The 22596-nt window shown below is 38.7% G+C and overlaps 3 protein-coding genes across 3 annotated transcripts; all 3 read left to right on the top strand.

Annotated features, from left to right (window-relative positions):
• The first annotated feature begins 7324 nt into the window (after window positions 1–7324).
• On the top strand, window positions 7325–10353 carry LOC114162030 (extracellular calcium-sensing receptor-like). Its single transcript, XM_028045776.1, has 6 exons — window positions 7325–7527; window positions 7644–7914; window positions 7989–8792; window positions 8887–9117; window positions 9209–9332; window positions 9455–10353. Exons 1-6 carry the CDS (start codon window positions 7325–7327, stop codon window positions 10351–10353), a joined length of 2532 nt encoding a protein of 843 aa, XP_027901577.1.
• A 2229-nt stretch (window positions 10354–12582) lies between these two features.
• olfcn1 (olfactory receptor C family, n1) lies at window positions 12583–17417 on the top strand. Its single transcript, XM_028045778.1, has 7 exons — window positions 12583–12586; window positions 14319–14472; window positions 14591–14876; window positions 14977–15795; window positions 15886–16107; window positions 16204–16327; window positions 16519–17417. Exons 1-7 carry the CDS (start codon window positions 12583–12585, stop codon window positions 17415–17417), a joined length of 2508 nt encoding a protein of 835 aa, XP_027901579.1.
• Window positions 17418–18759: 1342 nt separating this feature from the next.
• LOC114162032 (extracellular calcium-sensing receptor-like) lies at window positions 18760–21822 on the top strand. The gene is made up of 7 exons (XM_028045779.1): window positions 18760–18869; window positions 18962–19247; window positions 19344–19881; window positions 19960–20162; window positions 20253–20453; window positions 20574–20697; window positions 20852–21822. The coding sequence occupies exons 1-7, from the start codon at window positions 18760–18762 to the stop codon at window positions 21820–21822; spliced, it is 2433 nt and encodes an 810-aa protein (XP_027901580.1).
• The last annotated feature ends 774 nt before the right edge of the window (window positions 21823–22596 follow it).

Below are 22596 nucleotides of genomic sequence, written 5' to 3' on the forward strand. Positions count from 1 at the left end.
TTTCATAATAATTTAATATATTAATTTAAAGTAACACAGACTTGTAGTGAGAAAACATCTTTTACTTCAAAATGTGTACTTTTTGCAACCAAAAATATTCTACAATAATCAAAATTGTCTTTATTGTAACTGGGGCAAAAGGGAAACATGGATAAGAAAATATTTCTGCAACATGCCATCTGTGATTGGCCTTTTTTTTTTTAGCCCTTTTTAGTTCCACTCTTTTAATAACTTGCAATAAATGTACTCTATCCCACCTACTTACTTCCTCAGTCAGGACTTTGCCTCGCTTTGACTGACGTCTGACAAATTTCCATTTTGTTTTAAACTTCCTGTTGACACTGAAGATAAGAGACTAGGAAGGAAACTCAAATTTTATACTGACGATGCCAGATGTGTTGTGATATAAAATTAAATGAATATCTCTAAGAAGGGTTATTTTAGTATTTCAGACTCAGATTACAGCGTTCACTTGAACAATAAAATGACTCTAAAAGTTGATCTACAATGTGTTTGGCCTTAAAGTTGGGCCATTTTGTAGCTAATACTTATGCACTGGAACAATATAATAGGAAACAATATCATTAAACAAAAAAAAAACAACAACCGGACCCTGGGAAACAGACACCTCACTCTCCCCACCACCATGCACACATGAACACACACAAACAGAGGAAAAATAGTGCAAAGTAAATAAGTTCCCATCTGTCCGACACATGGCTTTATTACCCAGGGGTTTTCTCTAATAGGACAGACCAGCTGCAGCAGGGTGACAAACAGCGCACACCCGGGATTAAAACATTGCAACATGTTGCTTTGTTCCTATACACAACAAGCTGAACAACAGGTGGCATGTTGCTTCAAGCAGAAAAATAAGGTGGTTGTTAATTAGCAACTCTGTCACAATAACTAATCAATGGTTCTTCATTAAGTTAACATGTTTTGATATCTGTTTTTTTAATCTTAGTTGTTTTTTTTCTGTGAAGTCTTACTTCGCTGTACTACTGTTAAATAGAACTTTTCTGGTGTAGTAGTTAAAAGTTTTCTAACTTTTGGAGTTCTCCGAACATTATGATACAGCTTTTCAATGTCACATTGTGTCCAAATGTTTTACCAATTCAGGGTAAAAGAAACCGATCTTTGGATGGACGAGGTTCAGTAAACCATGGAAAATGTCACCTGTCCATCACAGGGCGGATTGTTTCACAAACAGACATGTACAGTAACTCACACTGGATTCAGTAGTGGCCATTATGTTACTATACAGTACAGAGCATTTTTTTTTAAAAAACAAGGCATCTGAAGGGTACCCACTGTTTCACAAGATCCATTGATTTAGTGAACATGTACTTTGTTTGCTTTAGCGACAGAAAAAGATTTTTTCTAAAGAGATCACTGCAGAAGTGGAATAGAAAAGAACAACAAATCTCATATTTCTTAGACTCTAAAGAGACACAAATACAGGGGTGTGGGGGGTTAGATGAGAGGTAACAAACCATCCATATGTGAACAAGGAGCAGTGTAGTGACAAACAATGGCACATTTGTTTGTGGAGGTTTCCAGTGGTAAGTATCTAAATCTGAGAATTTGTGTTCAGGTAAGTGAACAATATGAGCAAATTAAACAGATAGTAACTAAATGTATTTTCAGATTTTGTAGTTTATTATTTAATATTAAAATTATGAATTATCAAATAATTTATTTCCATGACCTCTTCACTTCTGCACCCTAAACTCTACCGTCCCATCTCGCCAAGATAAAATATGAACCACTGCAGAGTTCTTACTATAATTGCCTCTCATTGCACTGCACCTCATTAAAAATACTAATACCTTTTAAATCTATTTAAAATGTTTCGTCATTTTAGAACGGCAAACTTCATAGTATTTTTTCAGATTATATTAGATATACCAACATAAAACAGCACATAATTTATTTACAAACTTACTTCAGAAAGATGTGCTATTTGTTATTTTCATTCACCCCTCTTTTATCTATTACAATGTAATTAGAGTCCACCTGTGTGCAACTTGGTTTGTATGAAAGCATCTGTTCCACAAAGGCCTCAGTGGTTTGATAGAGAACATTAGTGATCAAACAGCATCATGGTGGCTAGATAACATTATGTCTGGAGGGAAAACAACTCGCTTCACCACCCAAACAGCAGCATGTTCAAAAATACTTCATTCATCCCAAAGAGAAATTAATGTTGTTTTAACTCATACGAGTCACGCAACTTGAGTTGTTGTAAGATGGTGATGCTGTGGACATGAAGAATCTAAGGTAGCAGTCAATCTTGCAACAAAGCTGAAGAGACCTCTGACTGAAGACCGTTGCTGTATGACGGATCACAACTGTCATGAACAAAAAAAACCCAAAAAAAATCCTTCCAGCTCCACAGTATCCAAAACCAGACAGAGTACTTCTCCAAACATGCAACGGCTCAATAACATAGAAAAAGAAAAAAAGTTGAGCTACTCCAACATGCTGCCACTATTCTATACAGTAAATTTGTTATCTGTTGTATAATTATTATCAATTCTAGAAATCATCTGTTGGTGATGCTCTTGTTCAGCAGGGACAGGAAGAACATGGGGAACTGTTCATACAAAGATGGATGAAGCTGAATACAGAGCAGCCTTGGAAGAAAACACATTAGCAGCAGCACGACTTGCTACAGGGGCACAGATTCACTTTTCAGCTTGGCAGAAATGTTGCATTTATGGCCAGAAATACATTAGTTAATATTAAAGAATGTTCACATGTTAGAATAGCCCAGCTAAAACCCAGATCTTAATGAAATTGATTATCTTTCTTAAAACATGAAAACTGTTGTTCATAGATGCTATTAAGAGGAGTACGCAAAATATGTTGTCTATTTTTGCAAAGAAGTTCACAACTTACAGAGAAACAAGAATTCGGAGATGCCATTTCAATAAAAAGAGGAAAACAACATGTATTGATAGGGGATGTCAAATGATCTGAGTAAAAAGTAAGTAAATGTTGATCAAATACTATAATAATACTAAAAAGATAGCTTTACTTCACAGCAGACCATGCAGTGATCATTCACTCACCTCTGCATACTGCATGCTGGAAGTGACTGATTTCAGCTAGTTATTATTTCATCACATCATATACCCATAGAAAAAAAGAATAGAACTTTAATCCCAGTATTATCATGTTCATCATTAAGTATGAAAAAAGAACAAAAACACAGTGATGTCAAATCAAAACATGCTACAATTAAGCCTAAAACTATGCATTCCCCTGAGAATTTAAATGTTAAATTACTTTTCATTTTCCCAAGTTTCTTTCTGTTAGAAAATAATACTTTAATCTCTTTTTTATAATTTTACTAAAACAAAATACATGCTGAGCATTATCTGAAGAGACAAAGGGAAAATCTTTGTTTTGTAGAAAGTGTAAAAACTGCTTATATGCACACTTTGTTGCTTATCAAAATACCAATAAAAGTGACTTCTACAAAAGTGATTTTAATTAAAACTAAGATGACTTGTATAGGACAATCCAATAAGTCTCGCAATTGTGTCTAATGCTCATACATTGTAATCTTTACACCTTAATCGACTAAATGCAAAATGAAATTTGCATGTTCCACTGAGAGTGGTCCAACAAGTTGCCTCCTACACCACAGACGCTTTAAGAAGACATCTTTGCATCCAACACGTACGCTACAGGCGAACCTCTGCAATGACAACATTCACATTTGGCTTCTTAACTCTCTGTACATGGATAATATCATCTGGCACCTGGTCTGGCCTGGACCAGCCGACCGAATTTCGCCAGGATGAACATTACCGAGAAAACGAAGCTTTAAGCATATCATGTAAATGTTCTGTCCTCCACATCAGTAACAAAACAAAACCAACTTTGGCGTTTAAGGGGTAAGTACGGTAACTTGCAGGTAGAATTGCTGACTTTTCTCTTCACTTGCAGCTTTCCTGTTGACATGCACAACTATGTTAGCAATCTGAATACCCAGGTGTGTATTTTTCCACATATTTAGGTCCAATTTGGCGGTAATTTAATGAAATCCCCTGCAGGGAATCGGCTAAAACGAAGAAGGTCTTCACACTGCATTAGAAAACCCCTCCAAAGACAATTAGACAATCTCTTGAGAAGATAAGCAGGAGGATGGAATTTAAGTTCATTTATTGTAATTATAAACAGAAATTCCTGCTGTGTGATTAAGGTTTTGATGTGCAATCACATTTCATGATGATGGAAAGATGGGAGACTGCCGCAGTACATGATTTTCACGTGAAAAGCAGAATGCCGGAGGTTATGTAATAAAATGTTGTTTGTGATTTTAGATCTTCTGAAAGTGTTGTGGCCTTCCATGCGATTTTGGCTTTTGAGAGATGCGCAGTGTCCTTGTTATGCGTGCTCTATGATTCATGGTTGCACCTGTTGCACAATATGAATGATACAGAGGAAAAGAGAGAAATGTGTAAATGTGAGGGTCTACAGTTTGGGGTGCATTTTCTCTCTGATACTGTCTGTCTTTTACATAAGATAGAGGTGAGTGCAACATCTACATTATTCTAAGATTAGAAAAATATCAATTCATGATTTGACATGTGACATGAAATTATACGCCTGATTAAATTAATGTAATGTGACATTGATTTCTCACCTTGATTATTTTTATTTTTTACTTTTTTGCAACTCTTTTAAGGGAAAAATCAGGTCAGAGCACACACTTAATGACAGAAATGTCTGTTGTTTTTCTCATCAGGTGAAAGCAGACATTCGGTATACCCGAACCACCAGCTTTGTTCAACTGCATCATTGGAGAACTGTTTATAGTTTTAGCATTTTCAAGGAGGGTAATCCTAAAAACAACATTCTGCAGGATTCTAAGTGTGCAGACTTTAAAACTGGATTGCTGAAATGCCAAATCCTTCAATTGTGCGATGTAAGTAACTTGTCTGTTGGTGCAAAAACACAAAATTAAGTTTTTTTTGACTAGATGCTAGTGCAAATAACCTTGGTACACTTCAAATCAGACAAAACTGACATACAAAAAACTTTTTTGGCAAGAAATAAGACCTTGTTTCAAATTGTTTCCATAATATTGATGAAAAAGTTCTAGTTATAAGTTAAATAATCTGTTAGTAATATTTTTTGTCTATATGAAGGTATTATTGACTTAAGAGAAGCTCATATATCTTGCTGAAAAGTTTATTGTATGCTAGTTTTGTCTTATTTCAAGTCTACAAAAATATTTGCACTAGAAAATACATCAAAATACTTGGTAAGATTGGGTGTTTATGCAGTGTGTGTATGAGAGACATTCTTATATTTCTATTCCAGATCTTTTTAACGTTATTTCCAACATCCTGCTCAAAAGAAGCATGCATGCTCCAAGAAGGTAATACTGTCTAACTGGTCCTGTTAATAATATGCCATTTTCACTTTTCCTTTCATCTGCCTAACAATCTTGCAACTTTTTTCTGTTTTGCAGAAATGTTCAGCTTTCATGTTTGCACAAAAATATGGAATGTACATTCAGCCTGCAGCAGATGTGTCGGAAGATTTTTCCTGGCCACAGGCCTTTTGGTGCTAATCTACACAAACAGACTTAAAACAAACTCGGCTGCATCTGCTCCTAACAGCAACACCATGGTGGGGATGCTGTTCACCACAGCAACGCGTTGTTCCTCTGACTGGTCCGTGATGACTTTTCACCTCGTTTGTGTTCTAGCAAAAACTATTAATGTTTTAATTGTTTGCAAGGCTGTGCATTTGGTCCTGAAGAGATTTTTTAATTTACGCCTGAAGTCAATGCCCATACCTGTGACTGCGTTGATTTTTTTGATAACTTTTAGCGTTACTTTGCTAAATAGAAACTTGAGACACTGGTCTTCAGACGTTAGTATGGAGGGTAGAGTTGAATCAACACTAACACCACGAGCTGTTTTAGCACAGCTTGAGTTTCTGGCTTTTTTGTATTGTTTATTTGCCCTGCTTCCCTTCTTGCTTCAATTCATCCGTACTAAGCTGAACTGTTCACATGTCCTTCTTCATCTCCAGCTGGTGATGCACCCGCAACACCTAAGAACACCGAGAAAGTATGTGCTTTTTGTAAGAATATACAGATTTATTTAATTCTTAAGCCAATTTTCAGTTATTCTACTGAATCAATAAATATTGAAATTGAAATAATAAATTGATTTTTTTTTTCCTTTTTTTGCTTTTTCTACAGTCTGGTCATTTTGTGTTTCATGCATTCACAGTGCTGTGAAAAAGTATTTCACTCCTCCTGTTTACTGGTGTTCTCATATTTTAGATTATCAACCATATTTTATGTTGATATTTGGGTATTCTGAGCAAACTCAAAAAGCAGTTTTACAATTCTGATTTAATGAATAAAAGGAAAATAGATTTAGAATAAATTTAAGTCTGACCATCCCGAAGATAAACCTACCGGTGCGTAATCCAACTGAGCTTTATTAAGTTTTGCAAATAGTTATCTCATGAATAAGTTTGTCTCTCCACTCTAAGCTGGAAACAAGGTGAGGTGGACCATCCTGTTCTTGGAGAAACTGGTTTCAGCTAATTCAGAGAGACCCATCTACTCCTTATCTTTAAGTTTCTGTTTTATGACCGACCCCCACCCCGCTTTCAATAAAACCAGGCAGCTGCAGGGGGACAAGTTGGAGTTAAACGCACGGATGAGTTTCTTTAGATCTTGCTAGTCCTTTGATCCTGGAAATGTTCTTCAGGTAATAGAAGACTGACTTTGTAACTGTCTTTATGTGGCTCTGAAGGTTCAGGTTAGAGTCCATCACTACATCCTGATTTTGGGCCTGATCGCTAGTTTCTAGCTATAATAACTGAGCTGTGTGCTGACTCTAAGTGTATTAAAAATATGAAGTGCTTTAGATATCTTTCATTAAGGCAACCCACAGTCACAATAAATTTAATATTGTTTATCCTTCACAATAAATTCCATTTAAAATATAATCACATGAATATAATCCATGCTAAGCATCACAGTTGTAAACGTGTTAGGCATTTCTTTTCATTAAGAATATCTGCTGCAAAAATATAAAATTATGTCTGTCAAACTATCATGATAAAAAATGGGATAACTGCACTTGTTTACAACAATGCAAAGTGTCAAACACTTGGATGTCGGGTTATGTGTCAGTGATGCAAGGACAGTAGTGGAGGTCTTGTGAGAATTCCTGATGCTTGTTTTCCGCCTTGGGGACATTTCTCTCACTGTGGAAACAAACTATAAAGGTCAGCTCTCAGGTCAGTGGTGCTTGAGCAGAGAGGAGGGTGGTTTAGCATGGGTTTGATCATCATCCTCTTCCTTACTCTGCTTGCAAGAACAAAGCCAGAAAACCAGACATGCAAAGTGATCGAAAAGGCAGAATTAATGGAGTTTTCCAGAGACGGAGATCTGAATATTGCGGGAGTTTTCTCTATAACAAGTACAAGAACATTGGTAGATAACGACTACCAGGCAATTCCGTACTCTTACTGCAAAGGGTTAGTCAATGCTAAATATGGGAATTTTATGTTGTGTGAACAGCTGTTCTTACGCCGTTGTGATGACTGGTTAAATTCTCAATGTGTATGTGCGGCTCCTCATCCTGTGTTTGTAGATATAACCACAGAGAGCTGAAGTTTGCCAGAACAATGATTTTTACTGTGGAGGAGATCAACAGGGATCCTTCCCTCCTCCCTGGATTAAGGTTGGGTTACAAGGTGTACAATGGATGTGGGACCGAAAACCTGATCCGAGCAGCTATTGAAGCCATAAATGGAAATGATCCACTGGCCTGCGGCGGTCAGACGTTGGTTGTCTTAGGTCATTCATCCTCTGGTGTGAGTAGCGACATAAACACCATTATCAGTGCAGTGTCTGTGCCACAGGTGAGAAGAATTGATCACATTTTCAATTGAAATGTAAACTTGTTGATTATTATTATTTTTTCTTTTCTTTCAAGATCAGTCACCTGTCTACGTGCGCTTGCTTAAGTGACAAAGCTCGATACCCAACGTTCTTCAGAACTGTACCAAGTGACAAATTTCAGATCACAGCTCTGGTGCAACTTATGAAATACTTCGACTGGCGATGGGTGGGAATAATTCATTCTGTCGGTACATACGCGGAAGAAGGTGCATCTGAATTTGTTAAAGAGGCACAAAAGGAAGGCGTATGTGTGGAATACACGATGGTTTACCTGGAAACATCCAGGTCAAGGTTAAGAACAATAATAGAGACTCTGAAGGAGTCCTCATCCAAGGTGGTGTTAATGTTTATGCCCCTGTCTTTCGCCAAAACATTTCTTTATCATATGGAGGAGTATAACATAACTGGAAAGCAGTGGGTTGGCAGTGAATCTTGGATCTCAGCTAAATACCTTGCTTCTGCAGAGAGAAAGCACATTTTGCATGGGGCAATAGGCTATGCCATTCCTCAGGCATCCATACCAGGCCTTGGAGAATTCCTCCTTAGCTTGAAACCGTCTGATGAACCACACGGTGCTCTCATTAAAAATATCTGGGAGGAGTTTTTTGATTGCAGCTTCACCCCATCAAACACCTCCACGTTGTGTACCGGCGCAGAAGATCTGCGGACCGTCTTGAGTGACTACACAGACGTAGCAAAATTCAGAGAAGAAAATAATGTTTACACAGCTGTGTATTCTGTAGCATTTGCTCTGCATCTGCTTATGCAGTGCGAAAACGGCTTAAACCCTACAATGGGAAATCCGTGTCTGACCAAGGATGAAGTCCAGCCTAAGTTAGTAAGTTTCAAGGACATATACTGATGAAGATCCTAATTCATTACATGTTTTGGAAGGGAGTGCTTGTGTAATTTGTAAAATTGTCTCTCTGAAGGTGTTTGATGCCCTAAAGCGTATAAACTTCACCACTAAAAATGGGGCCAGAGTTTTCTTTGATGAAAACGGTGACTCTATTGCCAAGTACGACCTTGTGAACTGGCAGATGAAAGAGGACGGTTCAGCAGACATATTCATCATTGGCCAGTTTGACAATTCCTCACCAGAGGGGAAGAAACTGAAACTAAAAGAATATGCAAAAATAGTTTGGGGCGGCTATAATAATGTGGTAACTATGCAAAACTTTGTCACGATACTGGATAATTTGAACATTTTTAATTTACTCTTAAGCTTCTTGCATCCTGTTTAAATGTAATCAGGTGGTGAGGTCTGTCTGCAGAGAACCGTGTCCACCAGGGACTCGAAAGGCAGTAAACAAGAACAAGCCTGTGTGCTGCTTTGATTGTTTTCAATGTTCTGAAGGAACAATTAGTAATAAGACAAGTGAGTGGGAACTTTAACAAGCGGCCTTTTAAAAAAAGAAAACAACAAACCTGTAAAACTATTTCTTGACATTGATTTTGGCACTATGCTTATGTTTCTCTGGAATGTATTATTTCTTGCAGATTCTCTCGACTGCTCTCCCTGTCCACCTGAAGTTTGGCCAAATGAGATGAGAGACAACTGCGTTCCAAAACCCACCGAATACCTCTCCTACACGGAGACCACAGGGACACTTCTTACTGGTTTTGGCACCTTCGGTGTATTTTTATCCCTTCTCATAACAACAATATTTTTTACTCATAAAGAGACCCCCATTGTAAGAGCAAACAACTCTGAGCTGAGCTTCCTGCTTCTGTTTTCACTGAAACTGTGTTTCCTCTGCTCACTGACCTTCATTGGTCGGCCCACTCAGTGGTCTTGTATGCTTCGACACACCGCATTCAGCATCACGTTCGTTCTCTGCATTTCGTGTGTCCTGGGAAAAACAATAGTGGTTCTGATGGCCTTCAGCGCGAGACGTCCAGGGAGCAATATGACAAAGTGGTTTGGACCCGTACAGCAAAGAGTCAGTGTTCTCATTTTGACTCTTGTTCAGGTTGTCATTTGTATAATTTGGCTAACAATTAACCCCCCTTTCCCAAAGAGGAACATGCAGTACTATAAAGACCGAATAATCTTGGAGTGCGCCCTAGGTTCAGCGATTGGATTCTGGGCGGTGCTGGCTTATATTGGAATCCTTGCTACCTTATGCTTTGTTTTTGCTTTTCTTGCTAGAAAACTACCAGACAGCTTCAATGAAGCCAAGCTCATCACATTTAGCATGTTGATATTCTGTGCCGTCTGGATCACCTTCATCCCAGCGTATTTCAGCTCTCCTGGAAAGTTTACTGTGGCTGTGGAGATATTTGCCATTTTGGCCTCCAGTTTTGGTTTGCTGTTTTGTATTTTTGCTCCAAAATGCTATATTATTCTACTGAGGCCAGAGCAAAACTCAAAAAAGCGAATAATGGGTAAGATGTAAAAACTTTCAGTTGTAATAGTCAGATTTTTCTAAAAGTGTCTTGATGCTGTAGAGTTATTCACAAATGTTACATATACTAATTTAAGTAGAACTGTTCAGAGTTGGTTCCTTTATATGTATTTAGTCTTTGCTTAAATACCAAGCATTGTCTTGTCCTTTCTATTTCTGTGTTTCCAGCTGTTGGTGTTCTTCATGTATGTTTTAATAAAGTTGGGTTTTTTCCCCCAAAAAAACCCTTTCACAGATTTTGTTTTGGTTTTCAAATAGCTTTAATGAAATTCAAATTAAAAATTTCAACTTGAGCACTAAGCAAAGAAAATGAATGAACAGATACAAGTGATTGATGCTTACATAATTATAACCCTTCTAGATTCTGCAGTTTAAATAATGCATGAAAACCACAGTATTGAAGTATTCATCTATTATCTTCCAATTTGTTTTGATTCTGTATGAGCGTCTGATAACGTTGTTAGCTCTAGCTAATGTAGAAAACAGTAAAGCACAAGCTGATCATCTTTGTTTTAACCACTATTTTGTGTACAACCGCACAGGAAGATTTTGAAGCCGTTTGCCTTAATCCAGGCATTCTGTGGGCTTCAATCATCAGCCTCCACAAACGTGATGTCCTTTTGTTTAAAGGCTGAAGTCCATTAAATAGCACTTTATTTGACCGGGTGTGCATAAGACTGTCATAAACAATACATAACACCTGTCATGAACCTGAAGGAGTCCCTATGAATGACTGACTGTTGTCATTTAGTAAATAATGACGCTTTTAATCCAAATGTGACCAGCGGGGGGCGGGGGGGTCTTTTTAAACAAGATGCACCAGAACACTGAATAGTCCACAATATTTTATTTAAACAATTTCTTTAAAAATATTGGCTTCAGGCCTAGTACTCGGTCCCTGAAAAGGAAGGGATCATATGAAATAAGGACAATTTAAATTATAAAAAAAAAAAAATAAATGAACAAACAAAACCTGCAATGCAAAAGAAAATTTGTAAATCAAAACAAAAGAAAGCAAACGCATTAGTAATTTCAATAATAAGCAAACAAACTGTAAAAGGAGAAAAAACAAGCACTTCAAACGGTGGAACAAATTGTCGTTGTCCAATTTCAAATGCCTTTCGATGGGGCCAGAGGAGTCGGGGCCCCGCTGGCTCAGCCTGTCCAATCAGCAACAGGTTTCCTTCAGAGCGGCCCAAACAAACACCGGCAAGACAAGAGAGCAGAGCGTCCAGGCGCTGCAACTCCAAAACAATCCTAAACCAGAAAACCTGTGAATTCAGGTAAAGTAAATTAACATCTAAACCGGCAGCTTACCTAGGAGTGGAAGCACAGCCGACCAGGAAGGGAGCGGATCAGCAGGCGAGGACTTGATGGAAGCCGCAACAACCTGCAGCCGCTAACGCCAACAGAGCAACGCTGCAGAAACGCACGGCAGGTATAGCAAAAAAAACAACCACAATCCCAGCCCAGATGGTACAAATGGCACTTACGATTTCAGATGAGCGGATCAAGCACACCAACCACTTTCTGCAGCCGACATGTAGTAAGGGAAACAAAGACACACGCACCTCTTCTTCTTCTTCTTCTTTTTGTTTTTAATGACGGTTGGCAAGCAACTTAATGGTGTGCATTACCGCCACCTACTGGTATGGAGTGTGGATCAGAACGCAACTTAAAAAAAAAAAAACAAACACAAAAAAAAAAACACTAAATCCTTTCTATCAGTTTAGTACGGAGCCCCTAAGGGGACATGGAGAGAAAAAAAAAGGAAAGAAATCCCGACTTATTATCTCGAGATCCCGACTTATTATCCCGACTTATTATCTCGAGATCCCGCGACATTTCTGAAAAATCGCGAGTTACTTTTTTGGGGGGGAAAGGCATGTTTTTATGCGGTAAACGTGGGGGAGTGTGTCTACATTGATTATGGAGGACGACTTATATCATTTTCTGCGGTCCAGAGATGTCCCAGAGGAGGATATCATGCACATGCAATTTAGCGTACATCCATCGGTAACCGTGAAGCTGTCCAGAGGACTGTAGCTGGTTATTAATGAATTCTACCAAAACTGCCAAGTCGGAAAAGGACTTGCGCCGAATGAGTCCCCGCGCTCTGAAAACTCTCTTCAGATGTCTCTCACTAATACTAAATCCATGTCTGCTGTCAAGCACTGATTTAATGTGTTTATTCTGAAGCCCAAGCTCGAAATAAAAATCATGGGTGGGTGTCCTCCATCACTGTGATTAGGTCGTTATGTACTGATGTCGGGATCTCGAGATAATAAGTCGGGATCTCGAGATAATAAGTCGGGATCTCGAGATAATAAGTCGGGATCTCGAGATAATAAGTCGGGATAATAAGTCGGGATCTCGAGATAATAAGTCGGGATCTCGAGATAATAAGTCGGGATCTCGAGATAATAAGTCGGGATCTCGAGATAATAAGTCGGGATCTCGAGATAATAAGTCGGGATAATAAGTCGGGATCTCGAGGTAATAAGTCGGGATCTCGAGATAATAAGTCGGGATCTCGAGATAATAAGTCGGGATTTCTTTCCTTTTTTTTTCTCTCCATGTCCCCTTAGGGGCTCCGTAGTTTAGTTTTCTTAAGAAATTTTATGAAATAACATAAATATTCAGAGGAAGAGGAACATCCCAAAATATCTGGTATTTTAAACTGTAACTTATTCTTTAGAAGCCTATATTCTAATTTCCTTCTCTCCTCGGAGTACTTTGGACATAACAATAAAACATGTTCTACTGTCTCTTCTTGAAAACAAAGATCACAATTACCTGATGGATGTTTCCCCATTTTAAATGGTGTACTGTTTAAACCTGTATGACCAAACCGTAATCTGGATATAATGTTTTCTTCTTTTCTACTTGACACACGCACCTTGCAGCGGCCTGCTCTGCTATAAAGCTATCTGCCCCGCCCACCAATCAACGGCATGCTTCTTGCTACACCTGTTACACAGAGTTGGGAGGGTGGAACACCATCCCAACACACAAAGTTGCTTTCAAAGTTGCATTAAAAGTCCATTAAAATTGCCAACTTTGAATTATTTGGTAAATAATGACACCTTTAATGAAAATTTGGCTTTTTCAATGGACTTTTAATGCAACTTTTAAAGCCACTTAGCATTAAAAGTGTCATTTACCAAATGACACTTCATAACAACAGTCATAGACATTCATGTTCCTGACAGGTATTATGTCATGTTTATGAGAGAGTCAGTCCTATGCACACCCTGTCAAATAAAGCGTTACCGTCCATTTGAACCAACCCGCATTATCGGTCTGACATGCGTTGCACATTTCTTTCAAAAATGCCTGCCTCAGTTGGTGAAAAATATGAAAATATATCAAATTTCTTAAGTGAATTTTAGTTATCAAACATAACAATTTATAGAGTAATAGGAAATTTACTACATACTCAGGACAACATGTTCAAGTAACATTTTCTCTGACTGCATATTGCATTTGAAGAGTGCATTGAATGAATTTAAAAAATAGCATAACAGATCTACCGGGACATATTTTATTTAAGAGAGTGAGCTATTTATAACGTGAATGATATTGAACTAAAGTCTGACTATGCACCTTTTCTGTTTGTCGTTTTCTTAAACTCCTTGATTATTAGCAGATTATGATTTTTGTTTAAATTACAGACCTATGACATTGTTTAATCAAACATGAGGGAAGTTCCTGTCAGGAAAGCTTGATTTCAGAGATGATTGTCCAACTATCGGTTCAGAAATCGCCTCCCTGGTCTGCTACCCACCAATCTGTGACTGCTTCGCCTCGTGGGAAACAAATTAACCCTCAATGACGACACATTTTCCTACATCCATCAGACCTTAAGAACCACGTGTCGATCCAAGCCTGACAATGCAGCACAAACATGCGAAAAAGGGCTCTTGTGTGTCTATGTGTTCTCTGCATGAACACAGGGTTTGGCTGTGAGCTCTTAGGTAATTTTGACATGCCAAGTTTGTTTAAAGAAGGTGAGATAATGATAGGGGGGATTTTCCCAGTTTTCAACAAGGATGTCAGCAACATTGCTACATTTGACGGGGAACCTCCTCCTCCTGTGATGTGTGCTCTGTAAGTTTGACTATTTCTGTTTGTTCATTCCTACATTATGAGATGATGACTATCTTCTTTGCAGTAGCAACCCATCCTTTTTGTAGCGTGTAAAAAATGGCCAAATATCTTTTTTTAGGTTTGACCTTCGGGCTTTTCGATGGGCACAAATGATGATATTTGCAATAGAAGAGATCAACACAGATCCTGCTCTCCTGCCTAACATCTCTCTGGGTTACAGAATTCTCAATTCCTGTTCGTCTCCTACAAATACTTTACGAGCTGCACTAACGCTGGCAAGTAGTCAAAATGAAAAAGAAACAGCTTCTGGCTGTTCCCCAGCTGTATCTGCGGTAATCGCGGAGGCAGGATCTTCCCAGTCCCTGGCGGTCGCTGGAATTATTGGACCTTTTCAAGTCCCAGTCGTAAGAGATAAAACAGTTTCTGAATCTGTCCCCTATTGATGGAAATCACATTGACTTTCTAATACTGCACTAAAACTTATGTTTTGGGTCCTTTTCCTAGGTGAGTTACTTCTCAACATGTGCCTGTCTCAGTAACAGAGCTAAATATCCAACTTTTTTCCGAACAATTCCCAGCGACTACTTCCAGGCCAAAGCCTTGGCAGCTCTGGTCAAGCACTTTGGTTGGGAGTGGATTGGAGCCATACAGTCAGACAACGACTATGGACGAAACGGGGTTCTGGCTTTTAAAGAGGAAGTGAAAAAGTTTGGGATTTGCATTGCTTTTGTTGGGACAGTTCTTCGAACGTACCCTCAGGAAAAGATCCTGAAAGTTGTAGAAATGATCAAACAATCAACTGTCAAAGTCATCCTGGCTTTTACGCCAGAGGGTGACTTTTACCCTTTGATGAGAGAGATAGTGAAGCAGAACATCACAGGAATCCAGTGGATTGCCAGTGAAGCATGGATAACAGCTGCACGGCCCTCCACACCTGAAATGTACCAAGCTTTCGGCGGAGCATTGGGATTTGTCGTTCAGAAGATGAACATCCCAAATCTATATCCATTTCTTATGAATATTAACCCTTACAGAGATCCAAGTGAGCCTTTTGTGAAGGATTTTTGGGAGACAATGGTTGGCTGTAAACCTTCTTCAAATGTATCGGACACTGGTGCAGCTAAAATATGCGCAGGCAATGAGACGTTGATGGATCACACCCAGGATGTGTTCTTCAATGTCTCACAGCTCAGAGTGACCTACAACGTGTACAAAGCTGTTTATGCTATTGCACATGCTCTTCACCAGCTGGTGTTCTGCCGACCAGCAGGAGAAAAAAATGTGAAGCCATGTTTGAATGTATCTGAAATTCATCCAAAAGAGGTGAGCAATTCTGCAAAAGAACTCCAGCAGGGCTTCCTGTTGCTAGGAAATAATTAAAAGTTTGAACATGACATTTTTTCTTCTACTAAGGTTACCCATCACCTGCAAAGAGTAAACTTCAGGAACCAGTTTGGAGACGATGTGTTTTTTGACCAGAACGGCAATCCGCCTGCTTCCTACGACGTCATTAACTGGCAGCTCAGAAACGGGCAGGTTGAGCATGTGACCCTGGGTCACTTTACATCCACTAAAAACGGAGAGTACAGACTAAGCATAGAGGAAGACAAAATAGTGTGGAGGGCAGGACAGATGGTAAAAAAATAAATAAAATGAAATTATAAACGCTTTTCACCGTTGAATAAATTGAAGAAAAAACATGTCTGCGATGATATTTTTCCCCCCCTTCAGGTCCCAACATCAGTGTGCTCAAATGCTTGTCTAGCAGGAACCAGGAAGGCTCAGATTAAGGGGCAACCAGTGTGTTGTTTTGATTGCATTCCATGTGCAGAAGGATCTATCACCAACTCAACAGGTAGACAGACATGATTTTAGTTTATATCTACTGCTAAAGCCAAACAATACAGCTGAGTATTGTGTGTTTTGTGCTAAACTATCTGTAATTTATTCCTTTTCTGACAAATAATGAACACTATGATCTTGACTTTTCCCCTCATTTTAAAAGCCTGTGAAATATCACAAAATCTTTTTTTTTTCCATTTACAGGTGCAACAGAGTGCACAACCTGTCCACAGGAATACTGGTCCAATGATAAACGAAACGAGTGCATTCCAAAGACGGTTGAGTTTCTGGCGTATCATGAGCCCATGGGAGTGGCGCTCACAGTCGTGGCCTTGCTAGGCGCCTCCCTGTCTCTGCTCACGATGATCGTTTTTATCCACTACAGAGAAACTCCTGTAATAAAAGCCAGCAACTCCGAGCTGAGCTTCTTCTTGCTGCTTTCTCTCTTCCTGTGCTTTCTCTGCCCTCTCACCTTCATCGGTAGGCCCACAGTCTGGACCTGCATGCTGCGCCACACCGCTTTCGGAGTGACATTTGCACTTTGCATTTCCTGTATTCTGGGAAAAACCATTGTGGTTGTAACTGCCTTTAAAGCCACACATCCCAGTAATAAAGTCGCAGTAAAGTTTGGTCCCACACAGCAAAGGATCATCGTTTGCTCCTGCACTTTAATCCAAGTAGTGATTTGCATATTGTGGCTTAAGTTAAATCCCCCCTTGCCAGATCGGGTTTTTAAATACAGCAACAAGAAGATCGTGTTGGAATGCAACACGGGGTCAGAGGTCGCTTTCTATGTGGTTTTGGGTTACATAGGCTTTCTAGCAGTGGTGTGTTTGGTTCTTGCATTTTTAGCGAGAAAACTGCCTGATAATTTTAACGAAGCCAAGTTTATCACATTCAGCATGCTGATATTCTGCGCCGTCTGGATCACTTTTATCCCGGCGTATGTCAGCTCTCCTGGAAAGTTCACAGTAGCTGTGGAGATATTTGCAATCCTGTCATCGGCATTTGGTTTATTAATAAGTATTTTTGCACCTAAATGTTACATAATCATAATAAAACCAGAGAAAAACACAAGGAAACATGTCATGGGGAAAAATTAATCAACTTTTTAGATGAAATTAGTTATTTTGAAAACATAACGTACATTGGTTCTATAGAGTCTAAAATAGCAGAATAAATAATGTTCATAGTGTATAAAAACATAATGATAAATGCTTACGTGAGTGGTTAATTGTGACACATTCTTTTGTAAATTAAATCAGATTGTTAATTATGTGTTAAAATTGACTAAACCCAATTTTACCTTTATGTAAAATCATATTGTCTGTATCTTTTTCCTGTCAGGTAACATTGCTTCTAACTGCACCACTGATGCAGAAACATAAATGTGACGAGGTTTTTTTTTTTAAACAGCTAAATAAGACTTACTTTTTTCTATCTATCTCACTTTAACTTAAAACACATGATAAATTACAACTGATTTTTAAAAAAAAATACTTTAAAAAATCTTGCTAAGTATAAACAAACTATTTCTCCACCAGAAAAAAAAGATTTGTTAGATTTCTCATCTGTGTTGGTTATCTATTGGTGTGTTGTTTTGGGACGTTGAATACAGAAGTGATGTCAAAATGCCTCAAAATCAAGAATTTGTGTTCATCTCTTACAAATACAGACTTTAATTCCGTAGTTATCATCCCCAAAACACTTATTTTTTGTTTGTCACACGGTGGTTCTGTGAGGTTCCTCAATGACTGTTAAGATGTTAATTTAAAAAAAAAAAAAATCTTATCAACTCTTTGTTACAGTGATCACCATGTAAAGTGTCTGGAAGTGAAAATAAAAATTTCCGTGATGTAAGATGATGATGTGTCTTTGTTCTGACTCAAAGCTAAAATATCCTCACTGTGTGCATTCTCCACTTTAATGAAAAAAGTATCTTCTCAGTGCATCATTTGACACACTAGACAAAGTAATGTAGTAGTACTTTCAGGAGGAAAACATTTTTACTTGTTTTCAGTTGTTTTTACAGTGGATTATGGTCACATTGTCACTGATTATAGATTAACATAAATATTTAAAGACTACCTGGATAAACAGGAATTATGGATTTTGATGTCTTGCTTTCTAAGAGTAGAGCATTTAGTCATTAAAACAATGACCAAAGTCCTAATTAATAATATTTTATGTGACTACGTTTGAACAGGTGGACTGATGTGTGGTTTAAGTCCTCTGGTTGCTTCTTCCTGTGCAGACCTTGCTCGACTAAAAATGACCTAAGGGATTTCTTCTCATATCCAACTCAGCAGTTATAAGAGCTCAGCCCTCGTCTCCGTTTGCCAATGCAGCACAAACATGCAGAAAGCGACTCTTGTCATTTTGTGTGCTTTCTGCATCGGACAAGTTTATGACTGTGAGGTGACGGGAAGGTTCGACATGCCATACATGTTTAAGCGAGGTGACATAATGATCGGGGGGATTTTTCCAGTTTTCAACAAAGAAATAACAAGCACTGATTCATTTAAGATGGAGCCTCTTGACGTAATGTGTGAAGGGTAACAGTTATTTGCTTCTCCATGTTAACTTTACACATGTTGTGTGCTTTAATCTTGTCCTGGACCCTTCCTGATTTTTTTTGTTTGTTTAGATTTGATCTGCGTGCTTTTCGATGGACCCAAGTGATGATATTTGCAATTGACGAGATCAACAAAGATCCTGCTCTCCTTCCACACATTTCTCTTGGCTACCGGATCCTTGACTCGTGTGCCTCTCCTACTAACACCGTGCGTGCTGCTTTAACACTGGGAAGTGAAACAGATGGCATGGAGGCGACTTCCCCTTGTCCTCCAGCAATATCTGCCCTTATTGCAGAGTCGGGATCATCTCAGTCCTTAGCTGTTACTGAAACTCTTGGACCATTTCAAGTGCCAGTGGTATGAGATAAAACAACACCGTTTGTTATCTGATTAGTGAAATTTTTTGTGTGATTGAAAATAAGGTTGTTTTTGTTGTTGTTGTTGTTGTTGTAGGTGAGTTACTTCTCAACATGTGCCTGTCTCAGTAACAGAGCTAAATATCCAACTTTTTTCCGAACAATTCCCAGCGACTACTTCCAGGCCAAAGCCTTGGCAGCTCTGGTCAAGCACTTTGGTTGGGAGTGGATTGGAGCCATACAGTCAGACAACGACTATGGACGAAATGGGGTTCTTGCGTTCGCCGAGGAGGTTAAAAAACTAAAGATTTGCATCGCCTTCATCGGTACGGTTCTTCGAACTTATCCGCTGGATAAAATTCTGAAAGTTGTAGAAATGATCAAACAGTCAACCGTCAAAGTCATTCTGGCTTTTGTTCCTGAGGGTGACTTTTACCCTTTGATGAGAGAGATAGTGAAGCAGAACATCACAGGAATCCAGTGGATTGCCAGTGAAGCATGGATAACAGCTGCACGGCCCTCCACACCTGAAATGTACCAAGCTTTCGGCGGAGCATTGGGATTTGTCGTTCAGAAGATGAACATCCCAAATCTATATCCATTTCTTATGAATATTAACCCTTACAGAGATCCAAGTGAGCCTTTTGTGAAGGATTTTTGGGAGACAATGGTTGGCTGTAAACCTTCTTCAAATGTATCGGACACTGGTGCAGCTAAAATATGCGCAGGCAATGAGACGTTGATGGATCACACCCAGGATGTGTTCTTCAATGTCTCACAGCTCAGAGTGACCTACAACGTGTACAAAGCTGTTTATGCTATTGCACATGCTCTTCACCAGCTGGTGTTCTGCCGACCAGCAGGAGAAAAAAATGTGAAGCCATGTTTGAATGTATCTGAAATTCATCCGAAAGAGGTGAGCAATTCTGCAAAAGAACTCCAGCAGGGCTTCCTGTTGCTAGGAAATGATTAAAAGTTTGAACATGACATTTTTTCTTCTACTAAGGTTACCCATCACCTGCAAAGAGTAAACTTCAGGAACCAGTTTGGAGACGATGTGTTTTTTGACGAGAACGGCAATCCGCCTGCTTCCTACGACGTCATTAACTGGCAGCTCAGAAACGGGCAGGTTGAGCATGTGACCCTGGGTCACTTTACATCCACTAAAAACGGAGAGTACAGACTAAGCATAGAGGAAGACAAAATAGTGTGGAGGGCAGGAAGAAGTGTAACTTTTTTTTTTAGCATAAGTCTCTCAGAAATGATTTATACCAGATTTATTATATGTTGTTACATGATTGTGCTTCTTTTTTTTTCCCCACTTCAGGTTCCCACATCACTGTGCTCTAATGTTTGTCCAACAGGGACGAGGAGAGCTCAAATCAGAGGGAAACCAGTCTGTTGCTTTGATTGCGTTCCATGTGCAGAAGGAACAATAGCCAACTTTACAGGTAGACGTAAGTTAAAAGAAACACATTTACTTACATAGTACTTCATAGGTACAAAGTCTAATATGTGTTTTTGGTTAATTTTGCTTGCTAAAAATGTATTCCATTTTATCTGAAACTTGTGTTTCTTTTTTTTCTTTTTTCTCCCCCTTAACAGGTGCACTGGACTGCACAGCCTGTCCACAGGAATACTGGTCCAATGAGAGAAAAGATGGATGCATTCCAAAGACGGTCGAGTTTCTGGCATATCATGAGCCCATGGGAGTGGCGCTCACAGTCGTGGCCTTGCTAGGCGCCTCCCTGTCTCTGCTCACGATGATCGTTTTTATCCACTACAGAGAAACTCCTGTAATAAAAGCCAGCAACTCCGAGCTGAGCTTCTTCTTGCTGCTTTCTCTCTTCCTGTGCTTTCTCTGCCCTCTCACCTTCATCGGTAGGCCCACAGTCTGGACCTGCATGCTGCGCCACACCGCTTTCGGAGTGACATTCGCACTTTGCATTTCCTGTGTCCTAGGGAAGACCATCGTTGTCGTGACGGCGTTCAAAGTCACACACCCCAACAACAAGCCAGCAGTAGGGCAGTTTGGTCCGATCCAGCAAAGAATTATTGTTTGTTCCTGCACTTTGATTCAAGTAATTATCTGCACATTGTGGCTGAAGCTAAATCCACCGTTTCCTGACAGGATTTTCAAATACAGCAACAAGAAGATCGTGCTGGAATGCAACACGGGGTCAGAGGTCGCTTTCTATGCAGTACTGGGATACATCGGGATTCTTTCAGTGATATGTTTAATCCTTGCATTTCTAGCAAGAAAACTGCCCGATAACTTTAACGAAGCCAAATGTATCACATTCAGCATGTTGATATTCTGCGCCGTCTGGATCACTTTTATCCCAGCGTATGTCAGCTCTCCTGGAAAGTTCACAGTAGCTGTGGAGATATTTGCAATCCTGTCATCGGCATTTGGTTTATTAATAAGCAATTTTGCACCGAAATGTTACATAATCTTGGTGAAGCCAGAGAAAAACACAAAAAAATATGTTATGAGATTAAATGCTAGTAGAAAATATAGTTTGGAAAGAAAATATCAAATTCACAATGTGTTCACAATTCCAGTGTATGAGTAAGGCGTTCCAAAGTATTTTGGATGAAGACTGAACATTAATACACATGGAGGCACTTGCTGTAAATAAATCGCTGCATAGTGATTACAGTGCATAGTTATTATAATGTCAAAAATATACAAATGTTCCACATTGAATAGCAATGTGTACAGTCGTACAAACGTATAAAAACAGCTAATTTTCACGCGTTTATATTTTATTGTTTATTGTAGAAAATATATATTTTTCATCGTATCTTACTGCTCTGATAATAATGTATAATTTATTAACTGTCAATGATTTATTTCACAATAAAGATAAAATATCACATGATGTGTCTTAATGTTTATAAAAAAAAAAAACTAAATTCACTTGGTAATAAAGGAAATAAAAATGTTAAAATTTAGAAACAGAATCACCTTGTTTTCCAAGTTTGTGAACAAAAATAAGAAATTTGACTTTGGTTCCAATCTTGCTCTCAATGAGGATATTTTCCCTACAAAGGTAAATATAAAGAATTATTTGGAAATAACAATGTGCTTTTTTTGAAAATATGTGCATGCACAGTGTTTATACAAAAGAGCATAATGTTTAACTGCTGACTTTTAGAATATTTCTACTATGAGGTGAAAGAGACCTTGTCAATAATTTAATGGTTACCTCTCATACTTTCTGAGAGGTAACCATTAACTATTTTACAACATGAATATAAACCTTGAACTCCAAACCTGAAAGAAAAGGTCATTTTTGTAGATCTTTGTCAGACAGCGCTGTAACTTTTAAATAATCTGTTTCATA

The sequence above is a fragment of the Xiphophorus couchianus genome, chromosome 18 (genome assembly GCF_001444195.1).
Source record: "Xiphophorus couchianus chromosome 18, X_couchianus-1.0, whole genome shotgun sequence".
Lineage (NCBI taxonomy): Eukaryota > Metazoa > Chordata > Actinopteri > Cyprinodontiformes > Poeciliidae > Xiphophorus > Xiphophorus couchianus.